The 23,715-nt window shown below is 38.3% G+C and overlaps 1 protein-coding gene across 1 annotated transcript in view; it reads left to right on the plus strand.

Annotated features, from left to right (window-relative positions):
- The first annotated feature begins 266 nt into the window (after nucleotides 1-266).
- Nucleotides 267-23,715, plus strand: part of LOC115216815 (calmodulin) — a 24,571-nt gene continuing 1,122 nt past the window's right edge. Inside the window, exons 1-5 of the mRNA XM_029786397.2 lie at nucleotides 267-383; nucleotides 486-516; nucleotides 14,018-14,155; nucleotides 18,030-18,215; nucleotides 23,415-23,715. The exon at nucleotides 23,415-23,715 is cut by the window's right edge and continues 1,122 nt beyond it. Coding sequence (XP_029642257.1) covers nucleotides 381-383; nucleotides 486-516; nucleotides 14,018-14,155; nucleotides 18,030-18,215; nucleotides 23,415-23,521 — 465 coding nt within the window. The 5' untranslated portion in view covers nucleotides 267-380 and the 3' untranslated portion in view covers nucleotides 23,522-23,715. The remainder of the gene's footprint in view (nucleotides 384-485; nucleotides 517-14,017; nucleotides 14,156-18,029; nucleotides 18,216-23,414) is intronic.

A 23,715-nucleotide genomic window follows, 5' to 3' on the forward strand; every position in this document is an offset into this window, starting at 1 on the left:
TCTATCTATCTATCTATCTATCTATCTATCTATCTATATATCTGTTATTGAGTGAATGTGGTAGATTGGTGAACGTTTGTGTTTACAATCGTATAAAATAAAAAGTATTTTGAAGATAGTGTATATTTTATTTGAAGTTGAAATTTCTGGAATCTAAGTCCGGTGTTACACATTGCTGATTATTCAAAAGATTCAAAAAGCTTCTACTTATAAAACGCGCACACACATATATATTCACAAAATTAGAATAAATATTCTCAAATTTAAAATAGGAAATTTATTATACAATAAAACGACAAAAATTAAATATACGCATTTAGCTGAATGGTTTTTTTCACCGACTTAAGCGACCTTAAACGGTGTCCCAGTAAACAACAAAAATGGTACGTCTCTCTCTCCTTTTCTTTTTTTTCTTTTTGGCTTCCTCCTACCAATAATGAGACTATTTTCGTTGAATATAATTTATTTTTCGTCTTTAATTCCAGGCCCGTCATTTCAGTCAGGCAAAAATTGACGGTAAGACCTTTAATATGAAGTTTATTTCCAATCGCCTTTCGCTCTCCCCCTCCTTCCACAGTAACTTCTGTTATGTGTACAATATGGCTATCGTCTGGAGTGGGAAGTGTCAATTAATATACTGTTACTTCGTGTCGTCTGTAATATATATATATGTAATTAGTCAGTGTGCAAGTGTTAAATGTACGAAGAAAGAATTTGATCCTATATTATGAAAACGATTTAGTGAATATGTAGTTTCTTCAATGCTCCGCCTTTCATCCTTTCGGGGTCGATAAATTAAGTACCAGTTACGCTCTGGGGTCGATATAATCGACTTAATTCCTTTGTCTGTCCTCTCTGTGTTTAACCCCTTATGGATAGTAAAGAAACAGATATATGTATATATATATATATATAATCAGTTCACATATTGCATAATATTACCTGAATGTAACTGGTTTTATTAGCTATAGTCATTCTACGACTATGTAAGTTATTTTAGACCCCAAAAGATCTCCGATCCAAGCGATATATATATATATATAATTTATTTAGGCCATCCGGCATAAAATGCTACACGTTTGTATTTAGGAGTACTCTTTATCTGGATTGTTATATCTGCACAATCATGGGCGACTGTGTGGGTATATACTCTTTCTCTTTTACTCTTTTGCTTGTTTCAGTCATTTGACTGCGGCCATGCTGGAGCACCGCCTTTAGTCGAGCAAATCGATCCCGGGACTTATTCTTTGTAAGCCTAGTACTTATTCTATCGGTCTCTTTTGCCGAACCGCTAAGTGACGGGGACATAAACACACCAGCATTGGTTGTCAAGAAATGTTAGGGGAACAAACACAGACGCACACACACATATACATGTATATACATATATACGACAGGCTTCTTTCAGTTTCCATCTACCAAATTCACTCACAAGGCTTTGGTCAGCCCGAGGCTATAGTAGAAGACACTTGCCCAAGATGTCACGCACTGGGACCGAACCCGGAACTATGTGGTTGGTAAGCAAGCTACTTACCACACAGCCACTCCTGTGCTTATATATATATGTATGAAACTCCTCGCACCGAATGAATCATCATGGATAGTGCCTCACCTTACTCACTCGGTGCTCACAATTGCCAGATATAATTGCATCAACATTGGCTGCACTTAAACACATGCTGTTCCACAACCAAAGACAACGTTTCTAACCACCGATATCTATGCAGACCAGAGGCTGACCTTCCAATCTTGTGCATCCCCTGTAACCTCTACGGTTTTTTTTTTCCCCTTTTACAGGGGTGCACACTCACACACCAACATCTATGTATATATGCTTTTCCTCTCTCATTATCAAACCTCAATCCAACAGCAAATTCCTCCCTGCCCAAGCAATGTTCTTGCAACCACACTAGCATACATTTGTCAAGCTCACACATAAATCCCAAAGCATGTATATATCTGTACACATACATGCATACAAACACATTTATACATACACATAGAAATACTAGAATGTACATACTTGCATTTACCAATCACTCGTACACACAGACGCTCATGCATGCATCCTAAACATGCACATGCATATACAAATACACATGTATTCGCTCTCAACTCATATGCACGCAGCTGATATACACAGTTGACACACCCATATATTTTCGCAGGGAAGTACTCACACATGGCTGATAGGCACTCACGCCCATATGTACACACACCTTAGCAAATATGCACTTTTCAACAGACTGATGTCACCAGTGCCCACCCACACACCAACTTACACACATGCCCCCCCCCCACACACACGTAGCTAATACACATGCATAGACATCAGACACCCACATCTATGCACTCATACATTTGGTATACTCACGCCCTCACTGGCCATTGATCTAGTGGCCCACAAGGTCCCTTTAAGACAGGCCAGACAGTAAGGCTCCAGCTTCCTGTCCAGTCACATGGTCCAGGAAGTATTCCTTTTTAATGCACCTGGTGTCTCTGGAATGTCAATCTCATTTCTAACAACAGCATGTGACCTGCCTTCACCAATTACAGTATTTTCCTGTAGTAATCTTGGACTTACTGCATCTCTCCATTCAGTTAACTGAGCCCAACGAGCTATGTTTCCATAAGAAGCCTACGGAACTTTAAGTCGCATGGGGCTGAATCAAATTGTTTTAAATAGTATTAATAATAATAATAATATCATCATCATCTAACGTCCGTTTTCCATGCTAGCACGGGTTGGACGGTTCGACCGGGGTCTGGGAAGCCAGGAGGCTGCACCAGGCTCTAGTCTGATCTGGCAGTGTTTCTACAGCTGGATGCCCATAACATATACTCTCTCTCACACATATACACATCTTAAAAGTGAATAGACATCAGCTTATTTTTATATATATATATATGTAATGTAGTATGCTATATAATCACACCTACACATGTGTGCCTTGACATTGTTTCTCATTACTTTCGAAAATGGATATTTTTTTAATGAAATTTTCAGTTGTAGATTTTGATTATAAAACTATCCATTTTTCTGAAAGTTATGTGGAACTTGATGTAGGTGGCACCCTTGTGTAGGTGTGCCATTGATATAGATATCGGTGGCATGTAAAAAGCACTATCCGACCATGGCCGTTTGCCAGCCTAGTCTGGCACCTGTGCCGGTGGCACGTAAAAAGCACCCACTACACTCACGGAGTGGTTGGTGTTAGGAAGGGCATCCAGCTGTAGAAACATTGCCAGATCAGATTGGAGCCTGGTGCGCCTTCTGGCTTCTCAGACCCCAGTTGAACCGTCCAACCCATGCTAGCATGGAAAGCGGATGCTAAATGATGATGATGATGATGATATTATCATCAGTTTTAGTGTTCACTTTCTCTGCTCACATGGGTCAGGCGGAATTTGCTGTAGCAGTTTCCTATGGCCAGAAAAGCTGCAATCCAAATCTATGACTGAGGCAAGGTATAGTTAATCAGGTTATTCAGGGAAAAGGAAATACCTTTGATAGAAGTAATTACAGAGGTATCAAATTGCTGAACTATGTCCTGAAATTTATGGAGAGTTTTAGCCCAATTAATTAGGAACCGAATCAGATTAGGGGAAATGCAGTTTGGCTTTGTAACAAAGAGCAGCACTACTGATGCTATCTCTATAGTCAGACAACTGTTGAAGTTTTTAGCTAAGAATAAACCTTTGTACTTGGCATTTGTTGACCTGGAGAAATCTTTTGACAGAGGACCTACTGTGTGATATAGGCTCTGAGAAAACTAGGGGTAAATGAGTGGCTTGTGAAAGCTGTACAGGCCATGTACAGAGGCTCTATCAGTAAAGTGAAAGTTAACCATGAGTGTGCAGGTTGGCGTTCATCAGGGTTTGGTTTTCAGTAATGTAAATTTGTGTCTGTTTTGCTGTTCATGAGCACACCATGGCAAGGCTTGTTAAAGGTGTAAAACAGAAGTTCAACTGTTGCAAATTACATCAACTAATATAAATAAAATGATATATTTATTAGTGTGGTTAAGCTTGCTTCCCAACCATGTGATTTCAAGTTCAGTCCCACTGTGCAGCACCTTGGATGAGTGTCTTCTACTACAGCCTAGAGCCAATGAAAGCTTTGAGTGGATTTGGTAGACAGAAACGGAAAAATGCCCTTTGTATATATATGTTTGTGTGTGAATAAGTATATCTGTGTGTACCCTTGTCTAGACTTAGCATGGTGTATAAATGAGCATCAGTGTCTCACAAGTGAAGTTGTTTGTTTCCAGTTTTCTGTGAAAAACATTATCATACTTGAAAACGGGTGAGGTTTAGCATCGGGAAGGGCATCTAAGTGTAGAAAATCTGTCTCAGCAAATTCCATCTAACTCTTGCAAGCCAGGAAAAGTGGATGTTAAATGATGATGATATACAAGTGAGGACTGGCACTACCTGTAATATTTTGTTTCAGAGAAACTTATCAAAGAAACATACTAAAAACACAGGGCATTCATTCAGAATGCTGGTGATTTGTCACACATTGTATTTTGATCTGGGCTTCTCAGTAACAAATGTCCCGGATATTCTGAGCTAAACAAAAAATGTTACTTCCAGTACAAAAGCTAGTTTAACAAAACATTTATTAACATGTGTGAATGCTAGCCAAGCTAGAATTATATTAATATATACACTTTCAACAGTCTTAAATTACCTGTCTGTATAACATTTATAATGTGTATACAAACATGGAATGGCACTGGCTGTACCATTTTGTGTCAGAAATTTCTGATAAAGAAGCCCTGTAGAATTACCTAACCCTCTTTTTCCTTCTTGTTCCTCTGACCATATACTCTCCTACACTCAACTTATTGTCCTTTGCAAATACATTCTGGCATCTTCACCACCATTGCCTTTATCTTCTTTCCAGCTTCTCCTACCCACCCTTATATAATGTGAGGTTTCCTTGTATCTCCTCTATAGTAAGACACTTGTACTTGTCCTGTTATACTTTCAGCCTTTCAACACCTGGCATAAAGCCAACTTGCCCTCTTTCAAAATCATTCCCACTCACTTGAGATGGCTTTTCTTTTTCCTGTCCTGCAAGCTTCTAGTGCTGGTGTCATAAAAAAAAAACACCCAGTACACTGTAAAGTGGTTAGTGTTAGGAATGACATCCAGCTGTAGAAACCATGCCCATGTTGATATGGGTGCTTGATGCAGTCCTAATACTTGTAAGATCCTATCAAATCACCCTACTAATGCCAGCATGGAAAATGGTTATACACTCTCGGAGTGGTTGGCGTTAGGAAGGGCATCCAGCTGTAGAAACACTGCCAGATCTGACTGGCTTGGTGCAGCCTTCGAGCTTGCCAGACCCCAGTTGAACCGTCCAACCCATGCTAGCATGGAAAGCGGATGTTAAACGATGATGATGATGATGATGACAGACAGACAATTCTATTCTAAAGCTCAATCAAAATATAACTTCTTGTTCTTGAGTTAATTAATCTTTGAAGAAGTGTAGTATTGATATATATATATATATGTGTGTGTGTGTGTGTGTATAACAATTAGTGATGGAACAATGAAAATAAAGTAAAATTGATTTTTTTCTTTTTTATCCTTGTAGACGTTTCTGTTGTACAAAAAATGTTGTCTGTGTTGACGAACGCCGACATTGTGCATCTATATATTTTTGAAAATATTTGTATTGTGTATAGTGGAGACACTCCCAGTCAGTTTTGTTGTTGAGATTTACACTTGATGTTTGCAAGCGTGGAATGGTTTATTTGTTGCAATAGTTCACTTTTTTTTTTACAGCTGGATGCCTGTTTCACTGCTAACCACTCAGCTGTGAAGTTGGTTGTTATTTAGTCCCAGATCAGCCCTGTTAGAGTGGATCTATGATAAAAAAAACAGCCCAGCCATCACATTCGCATCATGTTTTCCTTTTTTTATTTTGTGTGTGCGGTCTTAGTGTATCTCAAACTACATCATCCACTATGTGCCTGTGTTTTTAAGATTATGTAACTTAAGGAAGTCTTGACTGCTGTTTCTAGTGGCTATAGTTATCATATAGAAGCAGTGGTTCCCAACTTTTTCTATGCTCTTGAACTTCAAGAAAATGTTTAATTATTTTTGGACTACATACTAAACTAATACCACATGTGACTATGAAAATGTTGGTCTTCGTACCACATTCAGTATTGTGGAGGAACAATTTGAAGTCAAAAAATAAGCTTTTCACTCAGTGAATAGCTGTAAATAACTGGAGTAATTCTAAGTTGTTAAAGTGTACTAAATCACAACTGTGGGCATAAAATTTAATGAATTCTTTGTTCCTACTTCTCGTTCATGACTTCATCAAACATGAAACTTCCCTGCCGATTGCATTCTATAGCTCTACCTGTGGACTTTAGTGATTCTAGCTTTTGTTTTGATTGACAAAGAGAAAGGGTTCCAGATTCATACAAGAATGTTACAAGAATGTTGGTGAGAATCTCTTAAGGTTTAAATCTGTATGTGTTGGATAATATATTGTGTTGAGTCAAAAGTTTTGCAATATTTTGGCAACTTATTTGCTTTATTTGTCAAATTACTACATCCAGAGTGGTGGCCATCATGTTGCACCATCTGAAGCCACATTTCAGCCAGTTCTTTGATCTTGTGCTAATACCAGTTCTTGGTACTTCAAGGCAAAGGACAAGAAAATTATCTCCCTCAGATTATTACCTGTTGTGATCCATGGCTCATAGTGCTTCATCAACCAAGCAGAGGTGGGAGCTTCAGTGAAGGAATTTTTTGCCTCATAGGACAAGATCTTTCAGAACACTGGCTTCAGACAGTGCAACATGATGGCCTCTACTGTGAATGCTAGACTGATTTTATTGTAACTTGATAAATGAAGCTAACAAGTGACTGAAATATTGCAAGACTTTTGACTCAGCCTAATGGTTTTTAGTGTGTTTGATAGTATAAAGTTGTTTCTAAGAGTTAGTCATGAATTTTATTCTGTAAATTGACTTTCATGAAGTAAATACTTTCCTCTTTGTCACACCACCTGAAATACTATCTAATGTCCCCAAGCAATGTAGGCACTCAAGGTTGGGAACCCTTAATGTAGAGATCTGTCAATGGTGAAGGAAGGAATTGGGTTTGTGTCCATGCTCTCTTGCAGAAGCACTGACAAAAGTAGTTCGTTCCAACAATACAACCACTAGTTTTTGATTTTGTTTACAAAGCAATTTACTTTAATTTTTGGAACCCATCTTTAGAATCTCTCTTGTAGTAGATGTCACTTGTTTAAGACTCTTTTTCTTTTCCATCTGGCAGTGTGCACCTAGGTCTACATTATTCAGTGTGTCCTTTTTAAAGATAGTTGGATCTAATTTGGTGGAGACTTGGCTTCTATTTCTAGCAGATCAACAGATTATATCATAGCTATTTTGTTGGCTCAGATACATCTAGCATGTAATAGGCTATTGTACATACCAGTTATTAATTCAAACCAATTGTAGGTCTAATGTTAGGATGCCAAGATATAAAATAATCTACTGGGTTGACTGGTACTTATTCTTCTATCCAACCATGTTGTTCTAGGTTCAGTTTCACTGCACAACACCTTAAGCAAATGTTTGCTCCCTTATCTTTGGTTTGACCAGTGCCTTGCGAATGGAATTTGTTCAATAGAAACTGTATTGAAGAATATTAATGCTTTCTGTGTATATCTTTTGGGCAAAAGATAGATATAAACATTGTAAAAGAAATTGACAAAAAAAAATGCTACTTTTTATTTTTGTTCTGTTCTGAGTTGTAGACAATCCCTTGCTACTCTTGTTTGAAACTTGTAATGGTATGATGAGAGAAACAGTGTGACCGGGAGTAATGAAATAAGGGAGACAGCACTGGCTGGGATGATAGTCACATGTTTACTGAAAGAGTGAATGATGGATATTAATTAAGGCATACGGTGATAAGAGAACAATAGATGCCAATATGAGTGATCTGGGAGAGGAGGAATAATGGTTAACATGCAGGCAGGTAATGGTAAGGATCTGTTGGATATGAGTAGATCCAGTTTAATCCTTTGTGACATAGGCATCATGATAGGGGAGAGAGGTAGAGTGATAAGATAGTAGTAGGAGGGATTGACCACAGAAAGATTCAGTACCATCCCTTGTTACACAAGAGAAATTTTTACAAAGTGGTAGAGAGAAATGAGAGGGTATCAGCGTGCTAGGGGTTAGGTTAGTAACTCAATGAATAAGAGATCCAAATTTAGATACATTACATTTCAGCTTCCATCATTACTACTATTTTAGAGTTTGTTTTGCTAAGTTTCGACTATTGGGCTGGTCTTCTTCAGCACTGCATGTTGTTAATTATCATGGTTTTTTTATCATTTCATTTCCAAATCTGAGCATCTTGAGATTAGGCTTTACATCATCATGTATCCCTCTTCCACAGACTCTTTTCACTTTGAGAACTTGGCATTCTTTACACGACTTTTAAAATGAGTCCTTCCAAATATAGAGTTTATAAGCAATGTAAGATTCTTCTATGAGTGAGATCCAGCAGATTTTTAAACTTGGTCATTCCCAGTAGAGAATTTATATACAGTATTGCAGAGTCAAAGGTTTTTATTTAAAGTGACCTAAAAATCTATTCTCTTGCATCTATTTTCTTTCCTCCACCTCACTCTCTATTTTGTATTACATCTAAACTAACTATGACTTAACCATCCTCTCACACCGTCTCCGATGAAAGGATATAATTAATAAATATCCTGGAAACAGCTGTAAGACTTTCTATATATAAATGCTCTAATATCTACACAGCCTTGGTTTTTAATCTTATTACGCAAAAAATTCTTATATATATATATATATATGTGTGATGTGCTTGCACACCCTTGTTCAGCTAAGTTTTTATCTCCTTTTTACTCAGCCTCTTTCTTCTGGTCATTTCATCATATTGAACCAATAATCCCTACACATTCTTTTCTCTCTCCATTTTTTTTTTCTTCTCAACCCTTTCTGTTGAAGAGTGTAGGCTTAAAATGTCAAAGACTTTTCCAGTCTTCCTGAGCATCTAACTAATACACCTGCTTGTTGTTCCCTCACCTATCTTCGTCTTTTGTTTTCTGTAAATTTGAACTATCTATCTATCTATCTATCTATCTATCTATCTATCTATCTATCTATCTATCTATCTATCTATCTATCTATCTATCTATCTCTCTCTCTCTCTCTCTCTCTGTCTGTCTGTCTCTCTCTCTCTCTCCTCTCTCTCTCTCTCTCTCTCTCTATATATATATATATATATATATATAACAAAACTTACTTGGAGGAGATGAAACGAAACGAAAATGAATCGAATCGACGCGAGGGCACTCAGTCATACAATAGTGTAATAAATAAAATATATGCATACATATATGTACGTACCTACATCTACATGTATATATACATGCATATATAAATATATACACGTGAGTACAGGACACCACAAATAGACGTAGAACTCAACGAGAAACGAAAATGTAAAAACAAACGTGGAAACGGACCTAAACGAAAAAAAGAGAGTACAAGACAAACTGCACAAGGAAAAATCCCCTTCATCAGCTGTCCCTAGTTCAACTCCAGCGTGTTTCGAAGGTTGGACAGAACACGACTCGTAGAACTAGTCCTTCCTGCGAAGGAATTAAATAAAATTACTTCGCAGAGGGGTAAAAACAAGAAAAGTTAAACATGTGACAAAAAAACGATACGAATAAAATTACAAAATAAAATACAAAATAAAAATACAAAAAATAAAAATACAAAATAAAATTACAAGTACGAAAAATACAGTACAAGAAATAAAACAACTAAAAAAAACAGACAATGAGGGCCTTAATGCTGGCCTACACGAGGAAAGATTGTAAGAGCGCTAGAAGAACAGTGTTCACTGTTTGAATGCCAGCGGCGAAAGGAAGCAACTCACCCGGCTGTGAAAGAGATGAGGAGGAGTGAGAGGGAGATAGGGAAGGAAGAGAAGGTCAATCAAAGAGTTGTAGAGTTTCGCGTCACAATTATATATATATATATATATATATATTATATATATATATATATACTAACAAAATAATAAATAAAACATATGCATATATACATATATGTATGTACTTACATCTATATGTATGTATACATGCATATATAGGTACAGGACACCCCAAAAAGCCACGCATCCTGTTCCAAGTAAGTTTTTATTCTATATATATATATATATATATATATATATATAGGCATAGGTGTGGCTGTGTGGTAAGTAGCTTGCTTACCAATCATATGGTTCCGGGTTCAGTTCCACTGCGTGGCACCTTGAGCAAGTGTCCTCTACTATAGCCTTGGGCCAACCAAAGCCTTGTGAGTGGATTTGGTAGACGGAAACTGAAAGAAGCCCGTTGTATACGCCGCTTGGCTGACCGGTTCGCGGAACACCTTCGTGACATCCACCTTGCGAACGACACACCGGTCTCACGCCATTTCCGCTCCACCGGTCACTCCTTGCAACACCTATCTGTGTTCGGTTTGTCCTTACACAGAGGCCATCCGGATTCCCGTTTGCGCCGTGAACAGGAATTAATCTTCTCTCTTCGCTCTTATACGCCATTTGGTCTCAACTCTCCCCCCCTCCTCATCTAACCTCACCCCCCCCCCCCCCCTCCTCACCTATCCTTTCTCCCCCCGACCCCTACTTCTTCAGTCCTTCATCCTTTCACCCCTACTCCCCTTCCCTTCTTCCCTCTTTCTCCCTCCCTCTTCCCCTTCCCTCTGCTCCCTCACTCCCTCTCTCCCCTTCTCTCTCCCCCTCTCCCTCTTTCCTCCTTCATCCCCCTCATCCCCTTCCTTCTCCCCCTTCTCCTCCCCCTCTTCTTCCCCTCCCCTTCTCTTCTCCCCCTCCCCTCTTCTCCCCTCCCCCTCTTCTCCCCCTCCCCTCTTCTCCTCACTACACCACATGACTTTACACATCACATCACATATGATGTGCCATACTAATACACACACCAACTAATACATACTAATACGTACTAATACATACTAGTACATACTAATACTTACACCAACCCTATACATACACACGTCCAGACCCCGCATACGCACTTATACTCTCTCACACACACACACACACACCTATACATACCAATACGTACTAATACATACTAATACATACACCAACCCCATACATACGCACGTCCAGACCAATCTTACGCACTAATACTCTCTCATACACACACACACACACACACACCCTTATACATACTAATACATACACCAACCCTATACATACATACATCCAGACCCCTCCCACGCACTTTTAGCTGGTCCCTCAACCATTTTATCAACCCTATTATCTCCCCTTATTTCGCTCTCGCGTCTCATGTTTGATCTTTGACCTCTGGCCGAAATCAGATCGCCATGTTGATTCGTTAGCTACTGCACGCATTTTTTTTCTCTCCTTCTTTCTGTGTTTTTCTCTCTCTGTGTATCTTTCTGTTGAAGAGCGTAGGCTCGAAACGTTAAAGACTTGTTTTATTTATATTTCCTGAGCGCCATACTAATACAATTGTTCGTTTGTTTTCCACCTGCCTTCGTCTTTTGTTTATTTTCATAAAGCTTCCCGTTATATATATGTATGCATGTGTGTCTTTCTTTGTCCTCCCAACATCACTTGATAACCGATGCTGGTGTGTTTACATCCCTGTAACTAAGCAGTTCAGCAAAGAGACCGATAGAATAAGTACTAGGCTTACAAAGAATAAGTCCTGGGGTCGATTTGCACGACTAAAGGCGGTGCTCCAGCATGGCCACAGTCAAATGAATAAAACAAGTAAAAGAGTATATATCTATCTATCTATCTATATATCTATATATATAAAGGTGCATGGCTTAGTGCTTAGGGTGTTGCACTCACAATTGTGATATCGTAGGTTCGATTCCGAGACTGGCGTTGAGTTGTGTTCTTGAGCAAAGCACTTCATTTCACATTGCTCTGCAATCATTTCAACATCTGACATGTGGTATCCATTGCACCTGTGCAGGTAATGTCGATCTGATGGGTGGGTGGGGGGGAGCTTATGTCTACACCAGTGCTTTTCAACCTTTTTGCTGGAGCGGAACCCCAAGGAAACTTTCCACTGGCTCGAGGAACCCCTGTGCAATAATTTAATTGTCTTATTTATTCAGGTCTCCATTATTCAGTGTGTCCTTTTTAAAGATAGTTGGATCTAATTTGGTGGAGACTTGGCTTCTATTTCTAGCAGATCAACAGATTATATCATAGCTGTTTTGTTGGCTCAGATACATCTAGCATGTAATAGGCTATTGTACATAGCCTATTGTAATAGGCTATTGTACATAGCCTATTGTACATAGCCTATTGTAATAGGCTATTGTACATACCAGTGTGACGTAGAAGTCAGTTAGCTGATTGTACATAATAGCCTTCATAACTCTCAGAAGGTGTTAGGCGACATTCTTGACAATCTGTAGCAAGTTCTGCTATCAGTTATATTATCAAAGAAAACCAGTTCTACAGTATTTTTAGTGGTGTGAATTTGTTTTGTTTTGTGTGTGTGTTTGTGATCTACATGTGTACTTAATTACGTTTGTATGTATAAATATATATAATGTGTGTGTGTGTTAGTATTTATGTATGGAAGTTCCATACTAATTGGCCTGCATGTACATAGGCTGATTGGTTTTGTTGTTCAGTTTGCAGCTATGGCATTCTGGCATCTTGAGCAAATGCTATTTTCTATGGCTTCAGATCAATTTGGAATATCTTGTGAGTGAAATTGAGGAGAGTGAAACTATGCAGAAGGATTGTACTTTTAAAGCAAATATTTAGCCTTGTCACACATTGTGTGTCATGCTGGTTCCACAGTGAAGTGGAATACTCTACCACTTACACCTTCATTCATTTGATCGAACAACTAAATCTTTATTGAGTGACAACCTTGTGTGTGTGTGTGTGTGTGTTTACATGTGTCTGTGTGCCTGTCTGTCTGTTTCTATTTATATATACCTGGATGCTGGCATGTCTACATGGTTACAAAGTTTGCTTTGCAACCATGAGGTTCTGGGTTCATTCTCACTGGGTGACATCTTGAGTTCAGTGCCTGGTACTATAGTGAAAATTTGTTTGAAACAGTGCTGAAGCCACTTTGTTTGTGTGCTCTTTAGTTTCTTTTAATCATCATAGTTAAGCCCAAGCTGGAGCACCAATGTGTGTACAAGTGTGTGTGTATTTGGACATTGGATTGAAACTTAATATTGTATCTCTCTATTCACATTTGACATTGATCATCCTTGTGTGCTACCAGTGCCGCCTTGACTGGCTTCTGTGCCAGTGGCACATGACCTGCTGTGCTTGAGGAGACCTATTGAGTCAAGTACATCAACATCAAAATAAATATCAAATGGAAATTGTAGTTGTGATACCTGTGCCGGTGGCATGTAAAAAGCACCATCCGAACGTGGCCAATGCCAGCACCGCCTTGACTGGCTTCTGTGCCGGTGGCACGTAAAAAGCACCGACCGATTGTGGCCGCTGCCAGCCTCCCCTGGCACCTGTTTCGGTGGCACATAAAAAGCACCCACTACACTCACGGAGTGGTTGGCATTAGGAGGGGCATCCAGCTGTAGAAACACTGCCAGATCAGACTGGACCCTGGTGTAGCCTCCTGGCTTCCCAAACCCCGGTTGAACCGTCGAACCCGTGCTAGCATGGAGAACGGACGTTAAATGATGATGACAATGATGATGATGATCATAAACTCAGCCATTTGATAAATAAAGACTGATGAAAAGTACAAGACTACCGTTCTCAATATATCTGACTAACTTTTTACAAACAGTGCTTTAGTATGGCCATAATCCAATGACTGAAACTAATAAGAGAATGTCTTTTTATTTGTTTATTCTTTTTTACTTCATTTCTCTCTTTGTGTCTAGATGATATAAAACAATATTTGATATATTTGTTATTACAGAGTACAAAGAATGCTTTAGCTTCAATGCTAAACGTAACTACATCAGCCAGGATGATGAATTATCCCTGATCATGCGCTCCCTTGGCTTCAGTCCAACTAGAGAGGAGGTTGTCAGATACTTGGAGAAATACAAGGATGGTAGGCAGCCGTTTTCTTTCATTCACATTTCTGTTGTTTTACTATGACTCACCTTTTAGTCTCTGTTCCCCACCACTGCTTGCTTTTATTTCTGATTACTTTGTATCCCACTAGCAGTATCACCTGGCGTTGCTTGGGTTTGTAAGGGAAATAACTATATAAGCATTTTTAGAGAGTTACTTCCCTTATATAAACCAAGCAAAAAATGCATTAAAAATGCGGAAAAATGATGGTAAATTTTTTTTAAAATCGTAGACTCATTGTAGACACGTGCTAATACCCAGAAGGGCTCGATATGAATCACGACTATAACATACCCGCTTTTGGTTAAACTGCACCGCAAAATGTGGGAGTAGTTAGGAATCTAAATCGGAGTAGACAGACACACACACAACTTCACTTTTATATATAAAGATATCTCTATTTGTGTCTAGCATTGTTTTTAATCAGTTTTTTTTTTTTTATTATTTGGCTAACCACTTTCTCTTTGTTTGTGTTAGTGTGTGTGATAGAAATATACTAGATGAGGTTCAATTTGGTTTTGTGCTTGCGAAGTGTACCATATATGTTCTCTTCTGAGTCAGACAACTACAAGAGATGTACTTAGATAAAAGTAAGCTGCTATATTTAGTTTTTATTAACCTAAAGAAATTCTTCAGTATAATCTCTTGTTCTGTGTTCTGGGGGTCACTGAGGAAGCTTGGAGTAGACAAGTGACTTTTGATAGCCTTAACCCTTTAGTGTTCAGATTATTCTGTCAAATGTGATGTTTGTTTATTTATATTGTTTTGAATTAATCATGTATTATCTTGTAGTTTAGAGATTTCAGTGATGTGATTTTTTAGTTTTAGAATGACATGGTAGGGCTGAGGTGAGAGGCGAGATCTGGTCAGTTTCAATATAAAACAGGTTAAATATTCTGGCCGGATATGGCCAGTTTGAATACTAAAGGGTTAAAGCCTTGTACCAAAATGCTATCATTAGGTAACAATTAACAAGCACTCAACGAACTTAGTGTATAATTGATTCGTCAAGGATTGATTCTCAGTCCCCTCCTATTCCTCACTCTCTCATTCACTGACTCTTCCATTATTTTCATTACTATTCTGCTTTTATTGTGTCTGGGGAGAGTCATTTTCTTTTTGTGCCTTATAATATAACACACTCACCAGTAAAGTTTCTACTTTTTTTCTTATTTTTTATTTTCTAAAATTTTCGTTGCATCTTGCAACCTTTTCAATAGTTTCCAATAGTTTTGCAAGACGCAACGAAAATTTTAGAAAAATAAAAAATAAGAAAAAAGTGGAAACTTTACCGGTGAGTGTGTTATATTATAAGGCACAAAAAGAAAATGACTCACTCCAGACACAATAGAATATGCTTCAACACACGAACTCATATAAAGAATCTTGCAAACCAAATTCAAAAATGAAATATTCAGCTTTTGTAATTGAATATGAACAGAACTACCTGTTTAATCATCTTTTTCTCTAATACTAATTATCAATCTCACTTCTCAGAATTACTTCACTTCTTATCCATCTTTCTTCCTTAATATTGTATCTCTCTATTCACATTTGACATTGATCATCTGTGTGTGCTACCAAATTATCTCTACTTCTACACATCAGTTTTTTTCCCCTTACTCTTTTGCATCCTACTCACCTACATGTCACCTCCCTCTCTCTTCTCCTTCTTGTTTCTGCTGTGTTGTTGTTGTTGTTGTGGCAGAATCGTTACCAAGCCAGGCAAAGTGCATATTGGCACTTCTTCTGACTTTATGCTCTAAGTTCAAATGCTGGCAAAATCGTTAGCATGCTGGACAAAATGCTTAGCAGCATTTTGTCCATCTTTACATTCTGAGTTCAAATTCTGTCAAGGGGTTGATGTAATCGATTAATCCCCCCCCCCTTGTGCCTGTAGTAGAAAGGATTATTATTATTCCACCGCTCTTCACTACCTTCTATACTGCCACCCGTCCCCTATTTTTCCACCCAAATCATATGTATTATCATCACCCTGCCACTCTTGTCCACCATTCACTACTGCCACCCCTCAATGCTCTCCAATCCCTGTAATCATTAACTACTCTTCCAAGCTTTCCCTATGATGTATATTTGTTATTGATCACCCATCAAAGTTAATTCTGTTTTCATTATATTTGTCCTCCTAACCACTATATTTCCCCATCTCTAACCACTCCTCACTTTTCTCATGCACTCTTTCGTCCTCTACCTTGCTACATTCTCTGTTCTTATGTTCCAACTCCTGTTTATCTTCTTGTACCTTGAGGATTCGCTGATACTTCACTATCATTTCATCCCTCTCACCATCTCCATCCTGGTTACTCCCACCCACTCTACAAGAATGTGAGTAGTGAGTAGCATTGTATCTCCTCTACTGCAAGAAACTTGTTTTATTCTAGTCCCTTCTTTCATACTTTAACCTTTCATCTCCTTTTATAAAGTTTCCTTCCTCTCTACTGCAACCCCATGCAGTCAAAGGGGATTAATCTGTCAAACTATCCAACCCAAACCAGCATAAAGATGGATGTTAAATGATGCTGCTGATATTTATATGTGTGTATGTGTGTATAAATATATATACATATGACTATGTATTTGTATGTATGTATATATGAGGTCTATGGTTTAGTGGTTACGGTGTTGCACTCACTATTGCTAGATCATGGTTTCAGTTCCTAGATTGCGCATTGTGTTCTTGAGCAAAACACTTCATTTCACATTGCTCTGCAGTCACTTTGACACCTGACAGACAGGCAACATCATTTTGATGGAGAGAGCTAATTGTACAACACATACATTTGATCACTATAAACAAATTATTTGTGCAGGTTGTTCAACAATAAGCTGAACACTCATATATCATCTTTTCCCTTGTATTTACATGTCATCATCATCATTTAACATCTGCTTTCCATGCTAGCATGGGTTGGACGATTTGACTGAGGACTGGCGAACCAGATGGCTGCACTAGGCTCCAATCTGATCTGGCAGAGTTTCTACGGCTGGATGCCGTTTCTAATGCCAACCACTCCTAGAGTGTAGTGAGTGCTTTTACATGCCACTGGCACGAGGGCCATTCAGGCGGTACTAGCAACAGCCACGCTCAAATGGTGTTTTTTATGTGCCACCTGCACAGGAGCCATTCCAGTGGCACTGGCAACAACCTCGCTCAAATGTTTTTTCACGTGCCACCGGCACAAGTGCAAGTAAGGAGACGCTGGTAACGATCTGGCTCAAATGGTGCTTTTTACTTGCCACTGGCATGGAAGCTGGTTAGCTGCTCTGGCAACGATTATGCTGGGATGGTGCTCTTAATGCTCCACTAGTACAGATGCCAGAGAGCAAAAATTTACACCAACGAACCAATTATAAAGAAATTTGTGGGGGGAAAATTTTTTTCTGATGGCGTAGGAAGAGGACTTTCAAAGAGAAAGAAATTCATAAATTATTTTTTGTTTGAGTGTAATGGGAAAAAGTTTGACAATAAAATTTTTGGATTCATTTATTTTTCATTTGAGTAATATGTTTGCATGTATAACTTTAACCCTTGTCCTTGCAGTTGCACATCTTTCTGTGAATCAATTTCTCACTTGTGCTCCCACTTCCTAACTATTTGTCTTCCTTCCCCTCTCCCTCCCTATCTTTCTCATTTTTTGTCCATTTCCCTCTGACTCTCTCACCTCTTCTTTAAATCAAGATGCAAAATTAAATTACTTAAACTCAATGTTGTTAACATCTAACCATTTGTGTTAAGAACTGCAGTTGAAAAATTGTACAAAAGAATAGTGCTGGTGTTGGCAGTTGTATTCTTTGAAAGTTCTGTAAATTCGTCTTTGTTGTTTCTGCAGAAGATGGTAAGATGAACTTTGCCTCATTCTTGGATGTACTCCACGAACACAGCCAGTCGGAAGATGTCAAGACGGAAATTTTGCAAGCTTTCAAAACTCATGATATTGACAAGAAAGGCTATGTCTCAGCTAAAGAACTTCGGCACATCCTTACAAACATTGGAGACAGACTCACCGATCAAGAAGGTAACATCTTTTCCATCCATCACCTCTTTACCAATATTTATTGTATAATTATAAATAAGTAGTTAAATATTATTAGTTTTTAACCAAGGGATGGTGCCTATTTTAAGTTTTTTCAAGTTATCTTAAAATAAGGTGGCAAGCTGGCAGAACTGTTAGCACGTTTGATAAAATGCTTAGCAATATTTCTTTTGGCTCTTTATGTTCTTAGTTCAAATGCTGTCAAGGTCAACTTTGCTTTTGGTTTCAGTGTAATGAACTTTACCCTCTTTTGAAAATTGCTGGGCTCATGTCAAAGTTAGAAACATTATTTTTATTAGATATCCAGGACACAGCACTGGAGGAATTGTTTAGAGCAGTTGTTCTCAACCAGCGTCTATGTAAGATTTTGTTGCTGAAGTTTATAAGCAGTAAATTAATTATACTTCTACATTACATAAAATATTTTAACAGTTAGGCATAGGAGTGGCTGTGTGGTAAGTAGCTTGCTTACGAACTACATGGTTCCGGGTTCAGTCCCACTGCGTGGCACCTTGGGTAAGTGTCTTCTACTATAGCCTCGGGCTGACCAAAGCCTTGTGAGTGGATTTGGTAGACGGAGGCTGAAAGAAGCCTGTCGTATATATATATATATATATATGTATGTGCATGTCTGTGTTTGTACCCCCAACATCGCTTGACAACCGATACTGGTGTGTTTACGTCCCCGTAACTTAGTGGTTTGGCAAAATAGAGACCAATAAAATAAGTACTAGGCTTACAAAGAATAAGTCCTGGGGTCGATTTGAACGACTAAAGGCGGTGCTCCAGCATGGCCACAGTCACATGACTGAAACAAGTAAAAGAGTAAAAGAGTTGTGGCTGTGTGGTTAGAAGCTTGCTTCCCAACCCCTTGGTTCCAGGTTCAGTCCCACTGCATGGTACCTTGAGCAAGTGTCTTCTACTATAGCCTCAGGCCGACCAGAGCTGTGGTAATGGATTTGGTAGATGGAAACAGAAAGAAACCTGTTATATGTATATATGTGTGTGTGTATGTGTGCACCTATGTTTGTCCCCCACTACTGCTTGACAGCTGGTTTTGGTGGATTTATGTCCCTGTGATGTAGCAGTTTGGCGAAAGAGACCAATAGAATAACTGCCAGGCTTTAAAAAAAAAAAAAGTGCTGTGGTCGATTTATTCAACTAGAAATTGTTCTAGGCAGTGACCAGCATGGATGCAGTCTAATGACTGAAACAGATAAAAGATAAATCCCTAATAATACCTTATAAAAATATAATCAGATTTTTTTTTTTACATAAGGATCTAGTAGAGTTAAGTAGGAATTAAAGGATCTGTAAGCTAAAAATGGTTGAGAACCACTGGTTTAGGAGCATAAGAAAACATGTCTTGCTGTATTTCTTCTCACTCTTTACACTCTGACTTCAAAATATGATGAGGTCAATTTTTCTCCTTTATCTCTCTGGGCTGGGTAACATAAACTACTCGCGTAATATTGGGGTTGATTCAAAGCTACTGTTTCCTCACTATATAATTTAAAGCTTTGGTGCTTTTTATGTGCCACCGGCACAGGTATCACAGCTACAATTTCCATTTGATATTTATTTTGATATTTTGAGTCAAGTACATCAACATCAAAATAAATATCAAATGGAAATTGTAGTTGTGATACCTGTGCCGGTTGCACGTAAAAAGTACCATTCGATTCGTAGCCGTTGCCAGCTTCGTCTGATCTCCGTGCCGGTGGCACATAAAAAGCACCCACTACACTCACAGAGTGGTTGGCGTTAGGAAGGGCATCCAGCTGTAGAAACACTGCCAGATCAGACTGGAGCCTGGTGCAGTTTCCTGGATTCCCAGACCCCGGTCGAACCATCCAACCCGTGCTAGCACAGAAAATGGACGTTAAACGATGATGATGATGTATCTATGTTTGAAACAATTAATAAAAAGGTGTTGACCTAGTTGAATCATTTGAGTGTTTGAAAGATGTCTTGTGGTATTTGTTTTGGTTCAGGTCCCATTGAGGTTAACTTTGCCTTTCATTCCACCAGAATCAATAAAATAAAGTCCCAGTCAAATAGTTGGGTTGATGGAATTAATTAAACCTCTTCCCTCAAAATTGCTGGCCTTGTGCCTAAATTAATAACTATTATTATTATTATTATTATTATTATTATTATTATGAACTGGCAAAATTGCCTTTATGTACTGAGTTCAAATTCTGCTGAGATCAGCTTCGCCTTTCTTCTTTTTAGGGTCGTTAAACTCATTACCAGTTAAGTACTGGGATTGATGTAATCAACTGGCCCCACCACCTCAAAAACTGCTGGTCCTGTGCCAAAATTTGAATATATTATTATTATTATTACTATGGCATGTGTAAAAGATTCGAATGAGGTCGGTGCCAGTACTGCCTGACTGGCCTCGTGCTGGTGGCACGTTAAAGCACCCACTACACTCTCAGAGTGGTTGGCGTTAGGAAGGGCATCCAGCTGTAGAAACTCTGCCAGATCAAGATTGAAGCCTGGTGCAGCCATCTGGTTTGCCAGCCCTCAGTCAAATCATCCAATCCATGCTAGCATGGAAAGCAGACGTTAAACGATGATGATGATGATGATATATATATATATTTCTATATATATATATATATATATATATATATATATATATATATAACGTAAAGTATACTAGCCATCTCAATATGGCTAACCACTAAGGGTGGGTGTTACTGTAGCTTTTAGCCCCAGGAGATCATCGTCTCCAGCTGGCTGGTATTTGCAAAGGGAGGTCATTCCTCTCTCGTAAACCTAAGTGATATGCACGGACTACCTCGAAACTGCAGTCCGTGCGTATCACTTAGGTTTACGAGGGAGAGATGACCTCCCTTTGCAAATACCATAAGGGTACAGAAAGTGTGCCTAAAGCCAGCTGGAGACGATGTTCTCCTGGGGCTACAAGCTACAGTAACACCCACCCTTAGTGATTAGCCATATTGAGATGGCTAGTATACTTTACGTTGTCGAGCGGTTACTGTTTACATCTTGTTCAGAGATTTATTATTGCTATATATATATATATTTGATTAATGAGAGAGATGAAGGATACGAGAATGTTACAATTGTCTTGACCCATCTAGCATCAATCCCTCATGGGTGGGATACTGAACAACTGGTTCTGGAGTATCCGTCTTCAGGTGGTTACAAGATGTATTGAATTAAAGCATCTGTTCTACAAGTTTTCTTCTTGGTATATGTATACAAAAGCAGCAAATTAAGGGATACAATTTCATTATTATAGAAGATCAATAAAATCAGATACAAACAGAAACAAATGCCCAAATACGATGTTAGATGGGTTGAAAGATTTATAGTGATCAATAAACATTCTTGTATCTTCCATCTTCTGTCTCTTTCATTAATCAAATACCCGACAAACACTGTGAAAGTGAACGTGTTTTACCAGCAAACTACCAGGTGTATACCATATAATTTATTATCTAATAATTTATATTAATATATATATAACATATATAAAGATCTGTTTGAGCTGTTGCATAATATCAGTTTCACATTATGGCACAAGGCCAGCAGTTTCAAGGAAGTAGATAAGTCAATTACATCAACCGCAGTGCTCAACTGGTTCTTACTTTTTGACCTCAAAAGGATAAAAAGCTGAGTCAACTTCAGTGGAATTTGAACTAAGAACATCATTATCAATGATGATGTTCTTAGTTCAAATTCCACTGGAGTTGACTCAGCTTTTTATCCATAAAGACGAACAAAATATTGCAAAGCGTTTTGCCCAGCATGCTAATGATTCTGCCAACTCGTTGCTTTAAGTTGTTACATAATATTACAAGATGTGAAAATATTTTTACAGTTGCTTTGACGCATCCTTATGAATAGTAGATCTTATTCAATTAGGTGTAAACATTATAAAGTAACATACAAAATCATATGAGAGGTAATATCAACACACAAAAGCCATGGTACATTACTACTCACGTACATGCATGTGACCACTTGTGCGCACACAAACACACAAAAAATATCCATTCATTTAATGTTTAAATTTACATGCTAGTGTAAGTTGGATGAAAACTTATTATTGGAGCATTATTTTTGGCTAGATGCTTTTCGCATTGCTAACCCCTACCTGTTTTCAAAGAAAGGACTTATATTTGTAAGAGTGGAGATAAAAATAAATGTGCCCTATTTAAAGCCTAGCCAGGCTCATGGGCCCAGTTTCCTGGTTTCTATGGCGTATATTTTCCCCAGCTTGACAGAACGCCAGTCCATAGCAGCGTTACTCATTTCTGCCAGCTGAGTGGATTGAAGCAACGTGAAATGAAGCGTTTTGCTCAAGAGCACAACGCGTCGCTCAGTCCAAGGAATCGAAACCACAATCTTACAATCATGATGCTGACACCCTAACCACTAAGCCATGCACCTCCACTAAGAGTGGAGATACAGGATCATTTATTGACAGGAAAGCAGCCATATAATGTCACTACTTTTATTCAAGTGTTTCATGCAAGGACATTGCAGAATGTTAACTTCCATATATACACACACATCATATATACACATACTTATTCAGGTGTATATATACAGACATATACCCCAAATACACATTAGTGTATATATTCATATTTGTCCTAATACAAAATTACATCTCAGTACACAATTGTTAGGTATTTACATACGTATATAGACATAGTTATATATCTTCTCTGCAGCAAGACACTTGTGCTTCTCCCCTTGTCATACTTTAGCCTTTCAACAGCTAGCATAAAACTACCTCCCTATCTCAAATACACACACACACTCAGTAGCAGGTATTTTTTCCTTATCTTTTTTACCTGTTCATTTTCTGTCTGCTCATTTGCAACCTCACTAATGCCAATGGCACAAAAAAACGGGCATCCAGTACACATTGTAATGTGGTTGGCATAAGGAAGGGCATCCAGTCATAGAAACCTTGCCAAAGCTAACACCAGAACTCGACACATTCTTTCCATCTACCAGATTCTGTCAAATTGTACACCCCATGCCAATATAGAAAATGGACACTAAATGATGATGCTGATATATACATATGCTCATTTAAATCTATATTGCATGCACATACACTTGTACATATGTGCTTCAACATTTATTCATCTCTGTATTGATATTTATTTCCATCATTTTCTCTTTCAGTTAACAGCCTTCTACGTGAGTTTCGAATTTCCCCTGATGGTCCTGTTCATTATGAAGCTTTCCTGAAGCAATTATTAACTCCGTTTCCAGACTACGATCTGTCATAAGCTACCCGATTAGCCTATTTTTGTTTAATATGATTAATCACCTACTGAAACCTGTCATTTAAACTTTACTGACCAGCAAAGCCTTTAAAAACAATTGAGGGGAAACATAATTAATTTTAACTTGCAAGAGTTAATAGAAGGTACTTCTTTCTCTTCAGATATTCTAACCTATAGAAATATATGTCCTTTTTGTA

Source organism: Octopus sinensis, linkage group LG10, assembly GCF_006345805.1.
Source record: "Octopus sinensis linkage group LG10, ASM634580v1, whole genome shotgun sequence".
NCBI lineage: Eukaryota > Metazoa > Mollusca > Cephalopoda > Octopoda > Octopodidae > Octopus > Octopus sinensis.